At 37.5% G+C, this 19,060-nt stretch overlaps 1 protein-coding gene across 2 annotated transcripts in view; it reads right to left on the reverse strand.

Moving 5' to 3' along the window:
- The window catches only part of CFTR (CF transmembrane conductance regulator), an 88,107-nt gene that overhangs the window by 29,965 nt on the left and 39,082 nt on the right, over positions 1 to 19,060 (reverse strand). For both annotated transcript variants that reach the window (XM_035319480.1, XM_035319486.1), the window contains 7 exons: positions 16,055 to 16,149; positions 13,314 to 13,400; positions 10,687 to 11,419; positions 8,980 to 9,108; positions 6,541 to 6,578; positions 5,131 to 5,384; positions 3,971 to 4,050 (listed from right to left, as the gene is read on the reverse strand). In XM_035319480.1, coding sequence (XP_035175371.1) covers positions 3,971 to 4,050; positions 5,131 to 5,384; positions 6,541 to 6,578; positions 8,980 to 9,108; positions 10,687 to 11,419; positions 13,314 to 13,400; positions 16,055 to 16,149 — 1,416 coding nt within the window. The remainder of the gene's footprint in view (positions 1 to 3,970; positions 4,051 to 5,130; positions 5,385 to 6,540; positions 6,579 to 8,979; positions 9,109 to 10,686; positions 11,420 to 13,313; positions 13,401 to 16,054; positions 16,150 to 19,060) is intronic.

The raw sequence follows: 19,060 nt of genomic DNA on the forward strand, positions 1-19,060 counted from the left end.
AATAAAATAAAATAAAATAAAATAAAATAAAATAAAATAAAATAAAAATCAAGCTGGCTGCATTAGTGTACACCCAGGGCAGGCCAGCAGAGAGTTAATGTGGACCAAGAACCACAGCGCTGTGCTGTAGCGAGCCTAGAGGTTGAGTTTTCAGGACTGGGATGGAGGCCAGACCAGGAGACACGTTCCAGTGCTTCCTCTGTGTCATCGTTTTGGAAAACACAGCTGGTGGTAGAGACAGAAATTCAGCCAGCATTCAGAGTGGCAATGACTGCAGCAGCCAAACTGGTTAACCAATGGTGGTTTATTAATTTAGGGGAAACAGTCAAGACCATAGCTATCAATGCCCAGTGACTTCACTATGATTTTCTGAGTGAGTCTCAAAACTTATTTTATATTATATACATATATATGAAATATATATATGATATATATGATATATATATATATGTATAAACCCTATGGAATTGGTATGGAATACCAATGTATGCTAGCAGCATCTCATATGAATGACTACCAAAAAATTATGAGCCCCTTGTTAGAAGACCCCTCCTGTCTTCTACCTGCACTGGTAGAAGACAGATAGATGTTTAAGCTGGTTGCAATGCTACTGCAGCCATTAGCTGGTTATACTTCATACCCCAAATGTATGGAAGCAGGCCAGATGGCTGTCAGAGAAAACATCACACATGCTCTCTCTTGCAATTGATGTAAAATTTACTAAGTTTTCTTCCTTTCTGCATAGCTGGGTGTATCTCAGTGACTGAAGAGAAATCCTGGGGCCTCATTTATCCTGGAGGAAGAACCATGCTCTGTAAAAGGAGATGTCTAATGCCCACAAAAGTCCTATGAAAAAAATGCATCATGACATCCACTGCTGCAACAAAGAAGGAGGCAGTGTCATTACACATGAGAGTCATGTGAGTCATCGCATTCTCATAGAAGAGGGAATGAGAACCAACTCTAAAATTTTGTGTCAAATTCTTGGGAAAAGCTCAGAAGTCATTTGCGTATCTCAATGACAAATTTAAGCTACCATAAACTGAAGGCTAACAGACAGCAAGTTTCCATCTCTATCAAACTTGGATTTGGGCATCCCAGTAGACTTAGAAGTTACTTTTTTTTTCTGTAGATCTCTGCACCTGGGAAGGAATAGCCACAAGCCACAGTACAAGTCAGAGACTGACTTTTCCCAGAAGGTTCTGTGGGTCCTGCTGACCCTGAGCCAGCAATGCATCCCTGCAGCAAAGAAGGCCACATTGCCTGAAAGTCAAGGAAAGTGATCTCCCCCTTCTCTTCAGCACTGGTGAGACAGTAACTGGAGAGGTCTCTCCAGTATGAGAAATATAAACATACTGGATTGTGTCCAGTGAAAAATCATGAAGATGATAGAGGACTGGAACATCTCACATATGAGGACAGACTGAGAGACCTGGCATTGTTTAACTTCAAGTAGGGAAGGCTCAGAGGGATTTTAGCAGTTTGTATAAATACCTAATGGTATTTAATCTCTATTTATATATATAAAAAATCTTATAAATATATTTATAATTTATATTTATTTAAATGTCATCAGGTATTTGGAGTGGAGTAGAGAAAACAGAGCCAGACTTTTCTCAGTGTCACCCATTGAAAGGACAAGAGGCAATGGGCACTAGTCAAAATTTACAAAATTCCACTTAAACATAAGAAAAACTTTTTTACTGTGGGATGGTCAAACACTGGATCAAGTCACTCAGAGAAACTGTGGAGTCTCCACCCTTGTGGATATACAAAATCCAGTATGGCTGCAGTTGGCCCTGCTTTGAGCAGAAGGATTGAACAGGTCCCAGGCCCTAGGTCCATAGTTCACCATCAACATCAACCATTCCGTGACTCTGTGATAATCAGCTTATAAAGAGAAAGTCATACATGTAACTTCTCTGTATCTTTCGGATTAATCTGACATTGTTTATTGCAGTGTCCCTGGAAGTCTGAAGCTGCCAAACAAGTCTGAATCTACAGAGGTCTAACAGAAATATCTTAGGAGGGGATGACTAGTTAAAAAGTGTTCAAGACAGTGGGTAGGTTCAATGATCTTCTCCAGAAGGACGTGGGAAAACAAGCTGGCTTATGGTGCATATCCAATAACCTCTTCAGTTGAGACTTAGGAGACAGAAGTGAGACCTTAGACTATAGGTTAGCTTCTGAAAGGCATCAGAAAGGAAAAGCCAAATCTAGTGATTTTCCTTGTCATTGAAACCTGACAAACTAGTCAGGGTTTGACACAGAGACAGGCTAACAAAAATAAGCTTCAAATATCTCCTCCATGACAGATCCAAAACACCAGAAACAAAAAAGCCACAGCAGAAAAGACAGCAGTGAATCCTGATCACACTGAAGATGACATCAACAACTCAGAAAAGGGCTCAAAGTCTGTGTATACTGATTCAGCAAAGCATCATGACTTCAAGAGGGCACAAAGTAGTGCTCTAATTTTCTTGAACCTCTTAAGGTGGAGTTGCACTGTCCTCTCTAAAATCACAAGGCAATTACTAACAAAGATACAGGGAAAGAGATTTGTTTTTGAACTGACCATCATGTTGGTAAGGACTGTAAATCAGAGCAAACTCATGAATGGAGACAAGCAGACTGCAGCACAGTGTTTGTGATAAATAAATCTGACTTGCATATTTCCTACATAAATGTAGAGAAGAACAGAAGTGCCATGGTTACTTTTCATTTTATTTTAAAAATGTTCCAGGAACCAGCTCTATTTGAAGAAAAGCTGGTGTTGTAGCATTAGTGCTGCAACACTGCTGAGGGATGCTGGTATCCATACAGGGCCAGAGAGTCTCATAGGACTGGGAGCAAACAATGGCAGCCTCCTGGAAAAGCACTGGAATTGTCTCTGTCTGTATTTCATCAGTGTTCTCTTCAGAGCGAATGATTTGGAAGGCCATTCAAAACTCATTGAGATCCTACAATGCATGGAGTTTCCCAGGAGTTATGCTGGAAACAAGCCTTTCCAAAAAAAAAAAAAAAAAAAAAAAAAAGACAAAGTCTGCAGTTCTACAACTCTTAAGACATAAACTTCTTCCAAAAAATTCCTCCTCCTAAAATTCCTCCTCCTAAACCACACATAGCTCGCCCGTGCCTTGCAGACTCAGCTTAAATCACAGAGACAAAGGAAGAAGAAAAAAGGGGGAAGAAGGAAAAAGGGAAAAAAGGGAAAATGGTAAAAAAGAAAAAAAAAAGTGAAAGAAAAAAGGATAGAAAAGAGGAAAAAAGAGAAAAAAAGGAGAAAAAAGAAAAGAACAATGAAACAAGAAAGAAGAAAGGGGAAAAGGAAAAACATAACTGCTCAACTGAGAGTTGAAAACATATTATCATGGGTGAAACTTCCACATAAAGCAGGCCAGGAAGAGTTTCCACAGAAGATAAGAGAACAGAAAAAAATAAAAATACATTCAAGCAAGACAAAAGGTAAATTAATTTTGATGCTACCTAACTGGGAACAGAAGAGATAGGAGGGTAATGTCATGAAAATGACTGGATGTAATCAAAAGATAGCATTAAAAATATTAATTTTGAATAAAGATAACTGAAAGAAACCAAGGAATGCCCTTTACATCTTTGGAGCTGAATGTGGGCAGCAGCAGGAGTACTTGTACTGAAGAGAAATGCAAGGCAAAAATGTTTCTGAGCCTGAGTACTTACAAGTGGTTTGCACAAACAGTGGAGGTAGACAATGGGCAAGAACTCAAAAAAAGAAGCATTGAAGTTGACTAAAAGGTAAGGAGCTATGCAAACAGAAATACAGGCTGAAAGAAAGAGAATGTTGGGATTTGATTCTGGTTGTTAGTTCTTATTAATATGATTAAATGATATATCATATCATTATTAAAATAATAATATTTGTTTCCCATGATTTACAAATGAAACTTTATAGTGATATGAGAGCAAAATCTAGAACTTTTGTTCTACAAACCTGAATGAGGTCAAATACTGTCAGTGGAAGTAAATCATCCAGTATCGCTGTATCTTTTGAGAATCTGTTAAGTATACCACCTATGGATAAAGAAAAAATTAAAGTAAAAAAGTAAATAAAACATTTTTAACACTCCTTAAAACTCCTACTTTAACCAAAAAAAAAAAAAAAAAAGTAATTTTATTTTAGTTTTCTGAATAAAAAATACTAAGGGTAAATACAAGATTTATATTCTAGTATAAGCAACTTCATTCCAGGTTAATGGAGCTACATCATGAATGAATTTGGTTTCACAACTTCTGTTTTAGCTCTTCAAACCTCAGAAAAACTCCAGGAAAACATAATAAAAATGAAGAAACAAAATTAAACAGGACAGAAACAGAGACACAGGCATAAGGTCTGTACCTCTTATGCAGCAGACTTTGATGATGCACAGATAATCTGTACATCAGCATTTGTATGAGTTTGTACACCATTAGTTTCTGAGTGGAATTATTGTGTTAATCACCAAATAACAACAGAATTAAGAATATAATGGGAAAATGAAGAAGAAACCCTGTGTTGCGTTGCCATTTACCAATGCTCCTTGTAATCTAGTGTGCACCAGTAAGTGCATACTAGTATGGGAAAGGAATTTCACATACAGCAGCAGACGAAACTTGTTGCGCCAGTTATATAATGAACTCTGTATCAACTCCAGAGCCAAATTTGAATATGAATACCATTATTCACACTAACTGATATTTTATGTCATTTTAGTAGGACTACTCACGAAATACAGCACTATTTATCATCCACATCTGACTCCTTGTCACTCACCATAGAGCTGACTATATCCTTTCCATCACAGTTTTAGACAAAGGCTATTCATTAGAACCTCTTCTGATTTTATTGTCTAAGAGATTTAACAGTGCATTTTCTACTTATACGCCAACTTAGAAGGTGATATTTCAGAATGAGAACTGACAACTGAAATATGCCATACTTAAAGTGCAACTAAAGCTCATTAGAAGATTCACAAATACTTTATGTAGCAAACTTTTACCATTTAGCTTGACTGACAATATAAATGGAAAGCAATGGTATCCATTAACAGAATAAAAAACTGTTTAATTAAAATAAAACCCATACATGAGTCAATCAACTCCCATTCTAGTTACCTGCTTTCAAAGAGTTGAATGCTGACATAGGTGCATGGAGAACTGCATGCACCATCTTCTGATGAAGAGTTTTAGACACTGTTATAAGTGTATGCACAAGGGGCAAGCCTCTGATGACTCCCATTGCCAGAAAGCTGTCTGCAACTCCCGCATAAATATAAATCATGTAGTAGCTGCTAGTGTTGGTGACGATCACAGGGGGATTGTCACTGGTAGTGTTTTCTGGTTGTGTTGTATTTACTCTTTGAGCTGTGCTGTGTGATGGAAATAAGAAATAAATGTATTATCAGAAATTGCAAGTTTATTTCTTTTATTTTCTCTAATAAACTGCAATGTTTTTAAACATTTGTTTATTTTTTTTAAATAATTTTAATGATTAGCTATGTGGTTTTCCATAATTTTTAGTATCCTGTATATATACAACATAAATCCTGATCTACCTCAAATGCCAATAAGGCAAAGTTACTGTGTGTGTGTTCAGGTGCCAAGGCAATATGTGCCATATTCTTTGCTTCAGACATCTTTGGTGATGCTGGTGCATTTGTAATAATTTCTAAAATTAACTGTTGTGCAATCAAGTGTTTTTACAAAGATAAAAATTAAGCCATAGGTCTATGACTATGAATCCTCCAATAGTTTTCTCCAAACCACTGTGAAAATATACGGACTCTACATCTATTGCCCATTTAATCACTCACAGAACTTCTGTTAATGAAGAAAAAAAAAATAGCTTCAATGCTGAAAAAGGTGAATTATTATGAAATTAAAATGTTTTAGGTGTCCTATAAAAATTAAATGCCTTAGTGACTTATTCTAAGGGGACATCAGCAAAAATTCCCCCTCAAATCAGAACTCAATCACCATGCTTCCTATGATCCATACAGACTTAGTGCTGCAGACTAAAATACGGATCAAAATCATTAACCCAGGAGAAGCCGTACTGTTGCTCAACATGTTTTAACCTTCATCTGCTTGACCCTGCAGCTTCTGGGAATTTTCATAATTGACCAGACGAAATTATATGAAGAGGGTCTTGTAGAAACTGTTCACTTCAAATATTCCTAAACAAATATCTCATACTGCACCACTGAAAGACAGTGATGAACCACAACATATTCAGGAATGTCAAGGTCAGACATCTGTAGAGTGAGCTGACTCAGGAATTGTTTTGTGTGCATTGTCATGTGTCCAGTAAGAAGGCACAAACCATTTAATTGTTAGCAGTTAATGAAGTACCAGCTTAAGATACCATCTACATAAGGTATTTTGATCACCCATTTATGAACTACTTTATTGAATATAAGCTAGTGCCTACCCACATGAACCTCTGGCAGAATGTATTAACTATTTATGGTAAAAAGCAATGTAAAGGAGTCCCCAGTCCCTCATTAAATGATCATAACTACTCACATTTTAAAATGCCATAACATAAAAAGAGAAGCAACCACCTGTAATGAGAGAAAACAGAGTCAATTTTTTGTCTTGTCACATTATGTTCTCCTCACTTACCTGTTTTCATTAACATTACAATTATTTGTAGAAAGAGAATTAGAAATGGATGGAAATCAAACTTTCCTGAAGCAAAAACCTTGTCATATCTGGTCCTCCCTCCACAGAAACCATTTAGCGCACCCCATCAGCAAAGTTACACTTAAACTTTTATTACAATCTGGCTCTCAGGTGGCTAAATATTCCCTTATTGTTTTTTACCATACTATTAACAAAGGCTTGCTAATGCATTCCTGATGACAAGGAACATTCAGTGTAAGCTTTAAGATATTTTAAGTTTTGAAGACTAATGTTTCTTGATAGCCCAAAAAGAGCATGTCTCTTTCCCAATGTCTTCGAAGCAGCTATTCAAATATGAACATCAAACTCTTGCATTTCAACTCTTGCATTGCTGTTCTTGCCAGCTGATACCTAAGTTTGATAAATCTATTTGTCTGATCTTGTTTGATTGCTGGTTTTACAAAATTCTACACATAAACTGTTTTAGTGGATTTTTTTGTTGTTGTTATTTTTGGTTGGTTGGTTGGTTTGTGTTGTATGTTTGTTTGTTTGTTTGTTTAATGTGGAATTCAGCTCTTTTTATTGTGAGATGCTTGAGTACCCAACAGAAGTTTATTTTATAACACATTTTCTTGCCTGTCCACCAAGCCAGTGGAGATCTTCATCGAGGCCACTACATTTCAGTCTGGCTCTTTTTCTCCCTATGATTTCTTTTCTAAGAGTCTAAATGTGATTTCTAGGAGCCTCTAAGCATATATTTTATGGCAGTGGTACAGGAATGTGTTATGATAATACCTCAGCACATAATTAACATCTTCAGCTTGGAAACTACTAACTTTTGCAGGTCTTATAGTAAAGATTAAAGAGTAAGACCATGATAGCCTAAATTTAAATATTGCTTTTACTTAAGCAATAGTCACACTGTGGAGTTTAACTTAGAATGGATACAATTTTTGTCATCAGATTTGTTCTTCAATTACAAGTTGAGGCTTTTAAATTATTTTAAAAGGTTTTAGTCTAGTTTCAAAGCAAAAATCTGTAATTGATATTGGAAATGTGCACCAAATATAGAGATATAAATCTGACGTACCTTAAAGTTAAAACTTCCTTTACCCCTTTACTCACATTTAGTTTTGCTGTTGTAGATTTATACTGCCATTTTCCACTACCATGAAAATAAAGCTGATGTGATAAGAACAGCTACACATTGAAATGCTCAATCTTGCTTTTGGAGATGGTTTAAAAATTTGGGATCTCAAACTAGACACAAGCTCCAGGCTCTATTTCTGGTCCAGAAGAATAATTTAGTCATCCAGAACACAACTTTTGTGTAAAATTAGAATATCATGTTCTCCAGGCATGGCAATACTAGAAGTTTGAATGCCAACTGAGAATTGTGAAAAACCCTACACTGACACAATCAGCCAGATACTACTCCTATGTTCCTAGTGGATTCTTCTTCCAATTTATGTTGAAATATGTCAAGAGAAATATATTTTATAAATTGGCATATGAATGCAATCCCATTAATCTCACAGTCTTTCCTCTTAAATTTGTATCATCCCTTAGGAAAACAAACAAACAAACAAACAAAAAAAGATTTAAAAAAAATACAAAAAAAAAAAAACTGATTCAGGATATTAATCATAAAATAGGACACTATAAGATTATGTAGATATGTTAAAAGTCTTTCCTAAATTGAGACAAGACAAAAAGCAAGAAACTTCCATTACATGGAAAATAGACACCCTTGCACGATCAGGCATATGATTAGGCAGAAGTTCTGCAGCATATGTTCTGACAGTGCTTTCCACTGTACTTGGAAAAGGTTTTGTCTGCACACTACAGGAACATCTTATCCATCTTTAAATGCCATCACAGGCATTCTCACTCCCCACTCTTCTTCCACTAGGAGAAAAGCTAATAACTCATTTTAGAAAGCAATCCTCCAGCATTTATGTATGCGTTCTTTAACAGTTTTCTAGTACTTATTGTTGTTAACCTCCCAGGGCTCTGCAAAGATATCTTTTAATGGAAAATGGGAAATTATTCACATGTGGACAAAAGACCTGCTCAGGACAACAAGTCTTATTTATGGTACCACTCAGCAAGTTATTTGAATTGGTGGGTCTGCTGTTACCATATACTAATCACTATTGCTGGTGAGCAGTGCTCAACTAAACAGCAGAAAAATGATATCCAAAAATATCACTTTAACAGCAGTTGACACAAAGTAATGCATACATGAGCTAATGTCTTGATGGTTTATCCCTTTATATTTCTATCACAACATAATTTGAACAAACATTGTAGTAAAATGACAGCAGGATATTTTCTTACCTCAAGTAAGAAGATGGCCACACACAAAATTAGTACAAAAATCAAGCTTTTGTGGGTGGTAATGTATCTGAAATAAGTATTCCATGTGGTAACAGTACCCATACTTTCAGCATCATCACTAAAGCATTCCTGGCAAAGAATTGATAAGATTGTAGTTAGAATGATAATAGTATCCGCATATGAGAAATACTGACACATGAATGTCATCGTTCTTTCTGCTAACTCACGACTGCTGTCATTCCCTCTGCTGACTGACTCCAAATAATTGAGCTGTAGCATTCAGGCTACAGGCTGAGAGAATTGACATTACTTAGCCTAGAGAAGAGAAGGCTCCGGGGCTATCTTATGGTGGCCTTCCAGTACCAAGAGGGGGACCTACAAGAAAGATGGGGAAGGACTCTTTATCAGTGAGTGCAGTGACAGTAGAACAGGAATAGTTATAAGACGGTAGGTTTAGGTTAAATATAAGGAAGAAATTCTTTACTATGAAGGTGCTGAGGCACTGGAACACCTGCCCAGAGAAGCTGTGGGTGCCCCTTCCCTGGAGGTGTTCAAGGCCAGGTTGGATGGGGCTTTGGGCAACCTGGTCTGGTGGTAGGGGATTGGAACTGGGTGGTCTTTAAGGTCCCTTCCAACACAAACCATTCTATTATTCAAATTGGATGATAATGGCTAGACGGGAAGGTACTAACTGGTTGAATCATCTTTGCTATAACAACACAGTTTGCAGATAATTTGAAATTTTCAGACAGCACTGAAAGAAACAACCAAAATTTGTCCAGCATTTCTAGAATCAGGTAATAATTAATCAGTAGCTACTTTCTTTCAATGTATTTTGAAACATAGATTATTAATGTGCTGTTAGAATACATTCATAAATAATTTCAGGTACTTCATTCTGTGGAGACCAATAAAGGAATAGAAAAGATGGGCAGTGCTTCAGCAAATGATGAATTTACGAATTTTTTTCTAGACTCTTTTCCACACAGGAAACTACTTTAGAAAAAATTCCTATCCTGTGAAAATTGTTGTTTTTTTAAAATAAATTGGGGGCAGTGGGGGATATTTTAGAAAGGAAAGTAGTTCATCATGTAAAATTGATAACTATAAGAAAAAGGAATATTCACCCAGTTACTGTTATAAAATGCAAGCTTAACTGCATATTTTCCGGAATGTTCATAAAAACAGAGTAAAAAACAGTTTACTCCTCTATTTATTATCCATATCAGAACATGAGCTAAGCATTTCAAATTTGATCAAATTCTAGTTTTAAAAACTGGGCTAGTACTTCAAACATATATATTTTTTTCATGGCTTTTGACATTTAAAATGTCAATTGTACATAAATGTTTTAAAATAACATTCTCCAGTGTTGCAGTTTCAAATTGTAGTGCAAATGATCCTAAGGTGAGATTTATGTCTATGAGAATCAAATATTCTCTACTTAAAGCTTCTACAGACTGTATTCAAGAACTATTAAAAAAAAAAAATGTGAGGATTCCAAGGATTTCAATATTTGAGATTTAAAAATAATAATAATAATAAAAAAAACACAGATATTGCAAAAAGGTATTCCACAGAGAAATACTGCATTAGGAATGATACAGTCAGGCAGAAAAAGATATGAGGAATATATGGCACAAAATTATCACTATATAAAAAAAAAAAAAAGAAAAAAAAAAAAGATAAATGTAAATCAACACACACCTTCAAATCCTCTTCATTAATTTCATCAGTTATGTCCAAGATGCTGTCTCGAGACAAGCGCCTGGTGTACATGTCTATTTCAGAAGACAGGTTTGTCTGAGGCACCATGGACATTTTCCGAAATGTTGTACTCCCCTTTTTGGAAAAGTGTGACCCCTGATTCACAGTGGTTCCTGTCATCAGGTTTAACACAGATTGCCTCCTCCGAGCTTGCAGCATATGGTCAGTGTTTAACATGTTACTCCGAGGCAGACCCAGGTCTCCCTGTTCCAAGTCCAGTACCAGTGAGATCCTCCTTTCTAGTGGGTCGTTGTGGCCATCTTCCATTCCATTGACCTGTGTCCCATTCTTCTGCATTATTGAGAATTTCCTGCCTGCATTAAGAGGGTTAATAATTATGGAGTTCTTCCTTTTGTCATTAAAATCTGATGTTTGTTTAAAAGATTGCTTTTTTACTTCATTTCGTGGTCCCATGCCTTCTCCTTCAATGGAAAATCGGCGTAGAGTCTCAGTTATAATTGAATTTCTTCTCTCTGCACTGAATTGATCAAAAGAATCAAATCCCATCAGCTCTGAGCTAAAGTCTGGCCGTTGACCCTGAAGTTCAGAAAATGTTCCATAGAAATAGCAGCTTCCCTCATGTAAGATCAATATTTTGTCAGCAGTCTTCAAATGTTCCAGTTTTGAGGTAACCAAGATCCTAGTTTTATTTGCCATCAATTTGCACACACAGCTATAAAAAAGGGAAAGTGTTAAAAATTATATTTTTCTCTTCATGATTAGACATTGCTTTTATCCCTTCCATTTTTGATCCATCCCTCCCTCCCAGTATGAATGGTCTTGGGTGCTTCCTCAAATTACAGAGGAGGTGGTAAGTGTGAGATGTGTTAAGGGTGAGCACATTAATGCAGAAGCCAAAAAAAGGGGGGAAAAAACACAGTTCAACATGAAAATGAAATATATATTTTTTCATCTTAGGGTAAATTAGATCTGTTAGCTTGTAGTGGGTTTACGTGGCAAGGTTTTGGTAGCAGGGGGCCATAGGGGTGGCTTTTGTGAGAAGGATCTAGAAGCTGCTCCATGTTTAGTAAGGGCCCCACTGCTGACCAGAGCTGAGCCAATAAGTGATGGTGTTTTGTGCCTCTGTGAGAGCATATTTAAGACAGAAAAAAAAAAAAAAAAAAAAAAAGCTGCGCCACACAACAGCTGGGAGAGTGAGAGGAGTGAGGAACAGCCTTGCAGGCACCAAGGTCAGTGAAGAAGGAGGGGGAGAGGTGCTCCAGGCGCTGGAGCAGAAGTCCCCTGCAGCCTGTGGTGAGGACCATGGTGAAGCAGGATGTCCCCCTGCAGCCCATGGAGTACCACGGTGGAGCAGGGTTCCACTCTGCAGCACATGGAGGAGACCACGGTGGAGCAGGTGGACCTGCACTGATGGAGACTGTGGCCTGTGGAAGACCCCTGCCAGAGCGGATTCTGGGCCGGATCCGTAGATCGTGGAGAGGAGACCACGTAGGAGCAGGTGACCTGGCAGGAGCTGCTGCCCATGGGGGACCCAGGTTGGAGCAGTTTGCTCCCAAGAGATGGACCCTGTGGTATGGACCCATATCTGAAGCAGTTCTTGAAGAGCTGCTGCCTGTGGGCAGCCCACGCCGGATCAGTTCAGCAAGGACTGCATCCCCCCACAGCACAGGGGACGAGAGTGACCAAGAAGGAGCAGCAGAGAAGAAGCGCTATAGACTGACCGTAACTCCCATTCCCCCATTCCCCTGCACCGCTCGGGGGGAGGAGGTGGAAGAGGGTGGATGGGGGGGGGGGGGGGGGGGAGGTGTTTTTGGTTTCTTTCCTTTGTTTCTCACTTCTCTAACTTGTTAGTAATAGGTAATAACTCTTACTATCTCCCTATGCAGAGTCTGTTTTGCCCGTCATGATAATTACTGCGCAATGTCCCTGTCCCCAAGGATGTCTCAACCCTTGAGCCCTTTTCATCGTATCTTCTCCCCATTCCTCTGTGAGGAGAGCGGTTGTGGTGGAGCTCGGCCACCCACCCAAGTAAAACCACCACACAGCTCAATTTCAAATCTTCAAATTTTTGGTGGCAGAAAACTTTATGGATGGCAGTACATGTCCTTACTGTTTTGAACTACACCAACAGGACAAGCCAGAAGGACAACTTGCTGTTATCCACTTGGTCAGTGGGCACTTTCAGGTGACCAGTCTTTCAGCAATAGAAAAAATTTTTGACAAAATACAGATTTTTGTAAAAATGTATACTGAGACAAGTATTTTAAAAAGAAAGATTTTCTGGTACACAGGCACTCCAGACTTAAAGCTACATGCTCTGGAATTAATAAATTATAGCAGGTTCAATATATTGTGACTGAGCAATAGAGTTTGCACCTGGCCTAGGCCTGTTCTGTGCAGTACACTGTCTTAATGGTTTTTGTACATAAAATAGTCACCCACAAGAATTCTTGAAAATAACATGCCCAAAAGCTATCATTTTGATCACTGCAAGATTTTGGTATTGTTATTAAATTCTGTACCAATTAGAGGCAGATTTCTGTTCTTGGTTTTACATCGTGCCACTTGATGGAATTTTTAAGCACAGCTTTCAAAATATACAGTACCTTTCAAATATTTCTTTTTCTGTAAAAATGTCTAAATATCCAAAAGGAGAATCCATGAGATACAAATCAGCATCTTTGTACACTGCTCTGAAAAAAGGAAATGGAAATGAAATTAAATTTCACAAATCTTATAGATTTACATAAATATAATTTAAAATGAGTGCCTTTATAACTCTGCCTCAAAAAGACTTTTCTATAGTATCAATATGGATTCAGAATTCAACATTTAATATGCTTATAAGACACTTTTCAATAAAACCTTTCCTTGTTGCAGACTACATTTCGGACTAAATTTTTTGTTAATTTCAGTGCAAATGAAGCAATATAGTTATTTCTGTGTAGGCTATTCTATAGATCTGCTTAATGCCTGAATCTGACATTCCCCCTAGGTGTACAATGAACATTTAAATGGGAATTTAATATCTACTGTAATGTCTTCTGAGGCCTGAGTGAATATTACACATATGTAAATAAATACTTGAAAAGACTTAGGTGCTGGGACTTAGTTTTAAATGTACTTTGAAAAAACTGGTGAGCCAAGACAAGTGTATTAACAAGCCAGAACCTTGCAAGCATTATCTTAAATGGGACTGTACAGTATTTCGAATTCAGAACATGAAAAATTATTTGTAGCCTTAGTCCCTTAAGTTGCATGTACCTGGACATGGCTCATTGAGATCTAAACCTGTGGTTAAGAGGGTTTTTTATAGATCAATTTCAACAGCAGTCCAAAAAAGACCCCTTGCCTTCCTCCATCAGCATGAAAATTGTGTTGTGATATGAATCAGGGTATAATTAGTAAAGAAAATTTGGACAAGCATTTCGATACTTTTTAAAGTACCTTCTAAGTGAGTTTTAAAAACATTGTGTTAAACAATGTGAAAATATGTAACCACCAGGAGAAACAACCCTCAATAACAGTAATTATATTAATAAGCCAAGCAACTTTATCAAAAAATCTTCTCTTGTACTTGATTTCAGTGACCATACATTATGATGAAGTGGCTGCACAACAACAAAAAGTTCGTATTGTTCTTGGCATTTTTATTTGTAAAAAGTTTTCAGTTTGTTTCCTGGAATAATGGTAGCACCCCGATTATGGCTATAATTTGTATGGTGGACTTATTAGCCACATATGACTGATTTTAGGGTGCTGGTCCAGTGAGATAACTTAAACCTAGTGCATGCACTGTGTTTTTCATGGGCCTTTCTTTCTCCCTGTTGCAGCTGCAGGCACCGATGATGCTTCACTAGAAGACTGCCCTCAGGCAAGCTGCATCTGCTTCTCATGATGGATGGTTGATGGCACTTCTAGAAGAGATTCTGTTTTAATATGACTTTGCATAGATTATACCAGATGCATGGATGCAGGCAGCCCAAGCAAATAATTTCCACTTTATCTCCAATGCAGATTGGTACAACCCAGGGCTGTAATCCTGAATTTTCTACTCTGTCTTTCATAAGCCTTCATCTGCAGCCCATGTACCTGCACACCTTGATGTATGGTGAGTTTAGACTAGAGCACAAACTAAATTCAGAGCAGATACAGCTACTGCCTCTGATACATTTAATAGTTTATAAAATAATTATTAAATAGCTGCCAATGTATACATAATATCAATTGTATAACACTCCAGTAAATGAGCTGTGATCATCTGAAAAGCAACATACAGGATTACTCATAGAATCTGGGATATATTTCATGTAAATTTTGGATGAAAATCTGAATGAATTTTGATTGTTTTTTTTTTGTTGTTATTGTTGTTTTGGTGTTCTCTGAAATCTTTACCTGCTCCTCCCCTTTCTCTCTTGTCTTACCACATAAACCAGAAACAGCCATATCCCTTTTCCTCTCTCACAAATCCACTATTAAGATACACACTGAGAGCCTCCCTGGTTTAATGAATTCATTTTTAGTCTTACACAGGCACGCACATCTTTCATGGGATGCCAGCATGGATCACCATAATTGATTTTACCTCTGCCAAGCATTTCTGAGCATGGGAACCAGCCCAACTTGCATTTGGCACAGAAATAAATGGGACCGTTTACAAATTAGAGCTATCATTAGTGGATTTTTGACAACAGCTAAGTGAACCAATAGAAACACAGCTAATTTATAAGAAAAACACCTATGCTATTCTTCTGTATGGCTTCAAAATTATTTACTAACTTTGAAAAGCCCAACAGACAAGGCTAGACAATTACTCATAGGTACCAACTAATGATTGTCTTCCACTTCTTCGTATGGAAAAAAAAAAGTCCTGAACTCGTAGCAACACATTTTAAAATGTGTCATTGTTTACTTTTTTGTTAACTACAGACAGAGAATATGTCATTAATTGATATAGAGACTGCATTGTGTAAGTGACATAGCAGGGAAAGTTCCTGGAATACTACTTTATTTGTACATTTGCATGACAAGTTTTTCTTTGGTACTTAGAAAGCTACACTTGAAGTTCTGAATCTCCCAGCAGTGTCTTCCATCAGGAAGGAAAGATTCATCTTCAGCTAAAGCCACAGCATGTGGCTAACAGCAAACTTTTAAAATTCAGTGAATAAAAATAGATGTATCATAAACAAAATTGAAGAGTAAAACTCAGATATCTGATAGTAAAATAAAGTTCCTGACACACTTGGGGAATATTTATATAGTAGGACTTAATCCACGTGTTTTTAAATGGTTAGTCCTAACATTTCCCCCATATATGAAACATTTGAATAGGTAACAAAATACTCACCTCGCTAGTGAGATTCGTGCTCGCTGGCCTCCACTCAGAGTGATTCCACCTTCCCCCAGCACTGTATAATCTTTGTCTGGGAACTTTGAAATATCCTGTTAAGAATTTTTATTTATTTATTTTAACAATCAGACATGTATTTTCCATATTCAAGAAACTTAAACTACAAACTGAATGGAGGCATAGTATAGAGTACTGAACAGACAGCTTAGAAAGAAGTTGTATAAGAAAAATAAATACACAGGATTATTTCTTGATTTTTTTCACCTGTTCATGTAATCAGAAACGGTGATTAAACAAAACATATCATTCTACCTCAAAGAGCAATCTCAAGGCACAAGATCTCAAGAACAAACTTTTGTCATAATTGCTAAATCTCTATAAAGTAAAGAATGTACCTTCACACAATATCAATAGTAACCAATTAGAGTTTCCTCTCAAAGAACAATGATAAATGCACTTGCTATGAAAAGTAGGGAAAGCAAGAAGCAAAGTCTAGATGTGAATTCATCTAACCTCAGAGAAATTTATAGTTCAGAGAGTTTCATTAAAAAAGGCTTGCACAAAATTCCCGGACGGGTATGCCAGGAATGCTCAAGGTTTGCAAACAGTTTAGGAGCCAAGTTCCACCTTTTAGGCTGTAAGTTACCTACAATTTATGATTATGCTAGGAGTGAATCTTTTGCCAGTGATGAAAACGGGGAATACCATTTCTCTCTTATGTGAGACAGAAAGGGAAGCCGGCAGAGTTCCCTGTGCCTCACTGGCAGAGGTGGCCGGGAGGTTTTTTGAGTAGAAGTAGTTAGTACAGATCCATGCAAACCACAATAACTCATAGAATTGCCCCAAAGCCAAGGAAACTGACCCAGGATACCAGAAGGGATGGCATGTACAAAGGGCAGGGGCACAGCAGAGATGGCCTCCCACTGCTGTTGGAGGAAGCTGTGCCTTACCCAGCTAGAAACGTTCTTCTCTAGTTTAAAGTGAGAACTGTGACTCAGGCAAAGGAGGGTTTGCTACCTTTCCTTGAGTAAAACGTCAGAAGACATGCATGAAGCTTTTTGTAGGCATTACTATGTATGAAATCAGAAAGCTGGTGCCTGCCACTTGGTGGGAGAAACAAGCTTAGGTTGTTCTGGAGGTTATCAAAATCTTTGCCAAGTCAGAGAACTATACTGACTTTTGCTACTAAAACAGTGGTGGAGAGGATGTGGAATAGAAGAGAAAAAGGTAGAGGAAAGGGATAAAGTCTCCCTACGGCAGAGCCAGAAAATGTTATCTTGTCTGCAACGAGCTAACCCAGGACTCCCATTTTCGGCAGTGGTATCAGCATAAGAATAATCAGTTCCAGCTCTGCACATGCAATTTGCATCATTCCCAGTGTGTACAGAGAAGTGCTGGGACACCAAGACTCAGGCTCGGATGCCAAGCTCCCCAGACAACCAGGGCAATGTGATGTAAGCTGAGCTGCTCTCTAGGAGTTAACATTTCATATGAAACCAGATATAATACAATTCTGATCACCTCTACTCAGATTTGGACTGCTGATCATTCTCTTCTGGGCATTGCAGGCCCCTGTGGTTTTCCAGAGCAAATAAATAAATAAAAGTCCTGCCAGATAAATGTTTCCTTCTTCCTTCCCTCTAAATTGCCCTGACCTCAGGAACAGAGTGAACAATGCTGCTCAGCCCTGGATCAGTGACAGATTAAAGTCCAGCAGCTCAAAGACTAGAAATTGACTGCCTGATCCGCCAGGAAATGGGAGATTCTCCCAGTTCTCTTATTTGATAATAGCATTTACTTCCTGGCTCAGAGGAGTCTGACCTTAAAATCAAGAGGCTCTTATGTATGGAAAAGCTATTGCAGGTGATTTTCAAATTATTCTAACATTAACTAGTTACTTCCATCTTGTAAGAGGAGAGCCACACAACAAATCCTTGTTACTTAACGTGACAGCTAAGGTATTTGCAGACAGAAGGATGCAAAGAATCGTGGCAACATTTTTAAAGCAAGGTTATCTGAACATGAAAAAGTCATCATGAAGCATTTAGAGAGAATATATGAAATTCTGGCATAAAGGTTTTAAGGCATTTATTTGAGAAAACCTGCTCAGATCCCTTCTGGTTTCACTATGCACATGGGAATCGTTATGCATCTCTACATTTGACATTTACCCAATGTCTTCACCTGGACATTAGGATATCTGTGGTTACATGTCCAGATATCTAAGCTGATTTCAACAGTTTCCCATTTCTACTAGTACTACAGCCTGCAAATGTGTTGGTGCTGTTGCTGGTTCCTGATTCTACTATTTATTCAAAAAATAAAATAAAAAATACAAAATACAAAATTAAAAATAAAAAGGGAAGTACTGAACCCAGTATATATCCCCCTGCAAACAAGGTAAAATCCTAGTCCTACTGAAATTAATTTCATAACTCCCATTGTTTAATATGGTGGTTGAATTTTGACAGATACATTTCTTTGCAGGTGTGTCAACATGGAATTTTAATCAAAATTTTAATGAGTTCCCCTTCTGTTCTCTTCTACCCTTCACCTCGGGATAATATATGGCATGGAACAGACAAAGAACTTTTCAGGCTGTAATTATAATAATTAAAAAATGTTTAGCAATTTCTTTCAATGGAGTAAACAGAGTGAAGTATTCCAATAGACGCACAATGCTATTTGTTGGAACATGTGTTACCTATTGTAAAAAAGTACATAGGGCTTGTCCAAATACATCCTTGCTGTCATTTCATGCAGGAAGTGAAATCAAGCCAGGGACAAACCTAATGTAATGATGTGTAATGTAATGTAATGAAGTGACAGCACAAAATCCAGCATACTAATGAAGCATCTACTAGATTTTTTTTTAACATATCAGTTTCTAAATGCTGAAATTGAGAAAATTGTAGTTAAATGTTTAGAGAAGAACACACACACAGATCCCATAGATATTAATTTCTTTTGTGAGGGCTTCTAATTCCAGCTAACATGTCTCAC

The sequence above is a fragment of the Oxyura jamaicensis genome, chromosome 1, assembly GCF_011077185.1.
Source record: "Oxyura jamaicensis isolate SHBP4307 breed ruddy duck chromosome 1, BPBGC_Ojam_1.0, whole genome shotgun sequence".
Classification (NCBI taxonomy): domain Eukaryota; kingdom Metazoa; phylum Chordata; class Aves; order Anseriformes; family Anatidae; genus Oxyura; species Oxyura jamaicensis.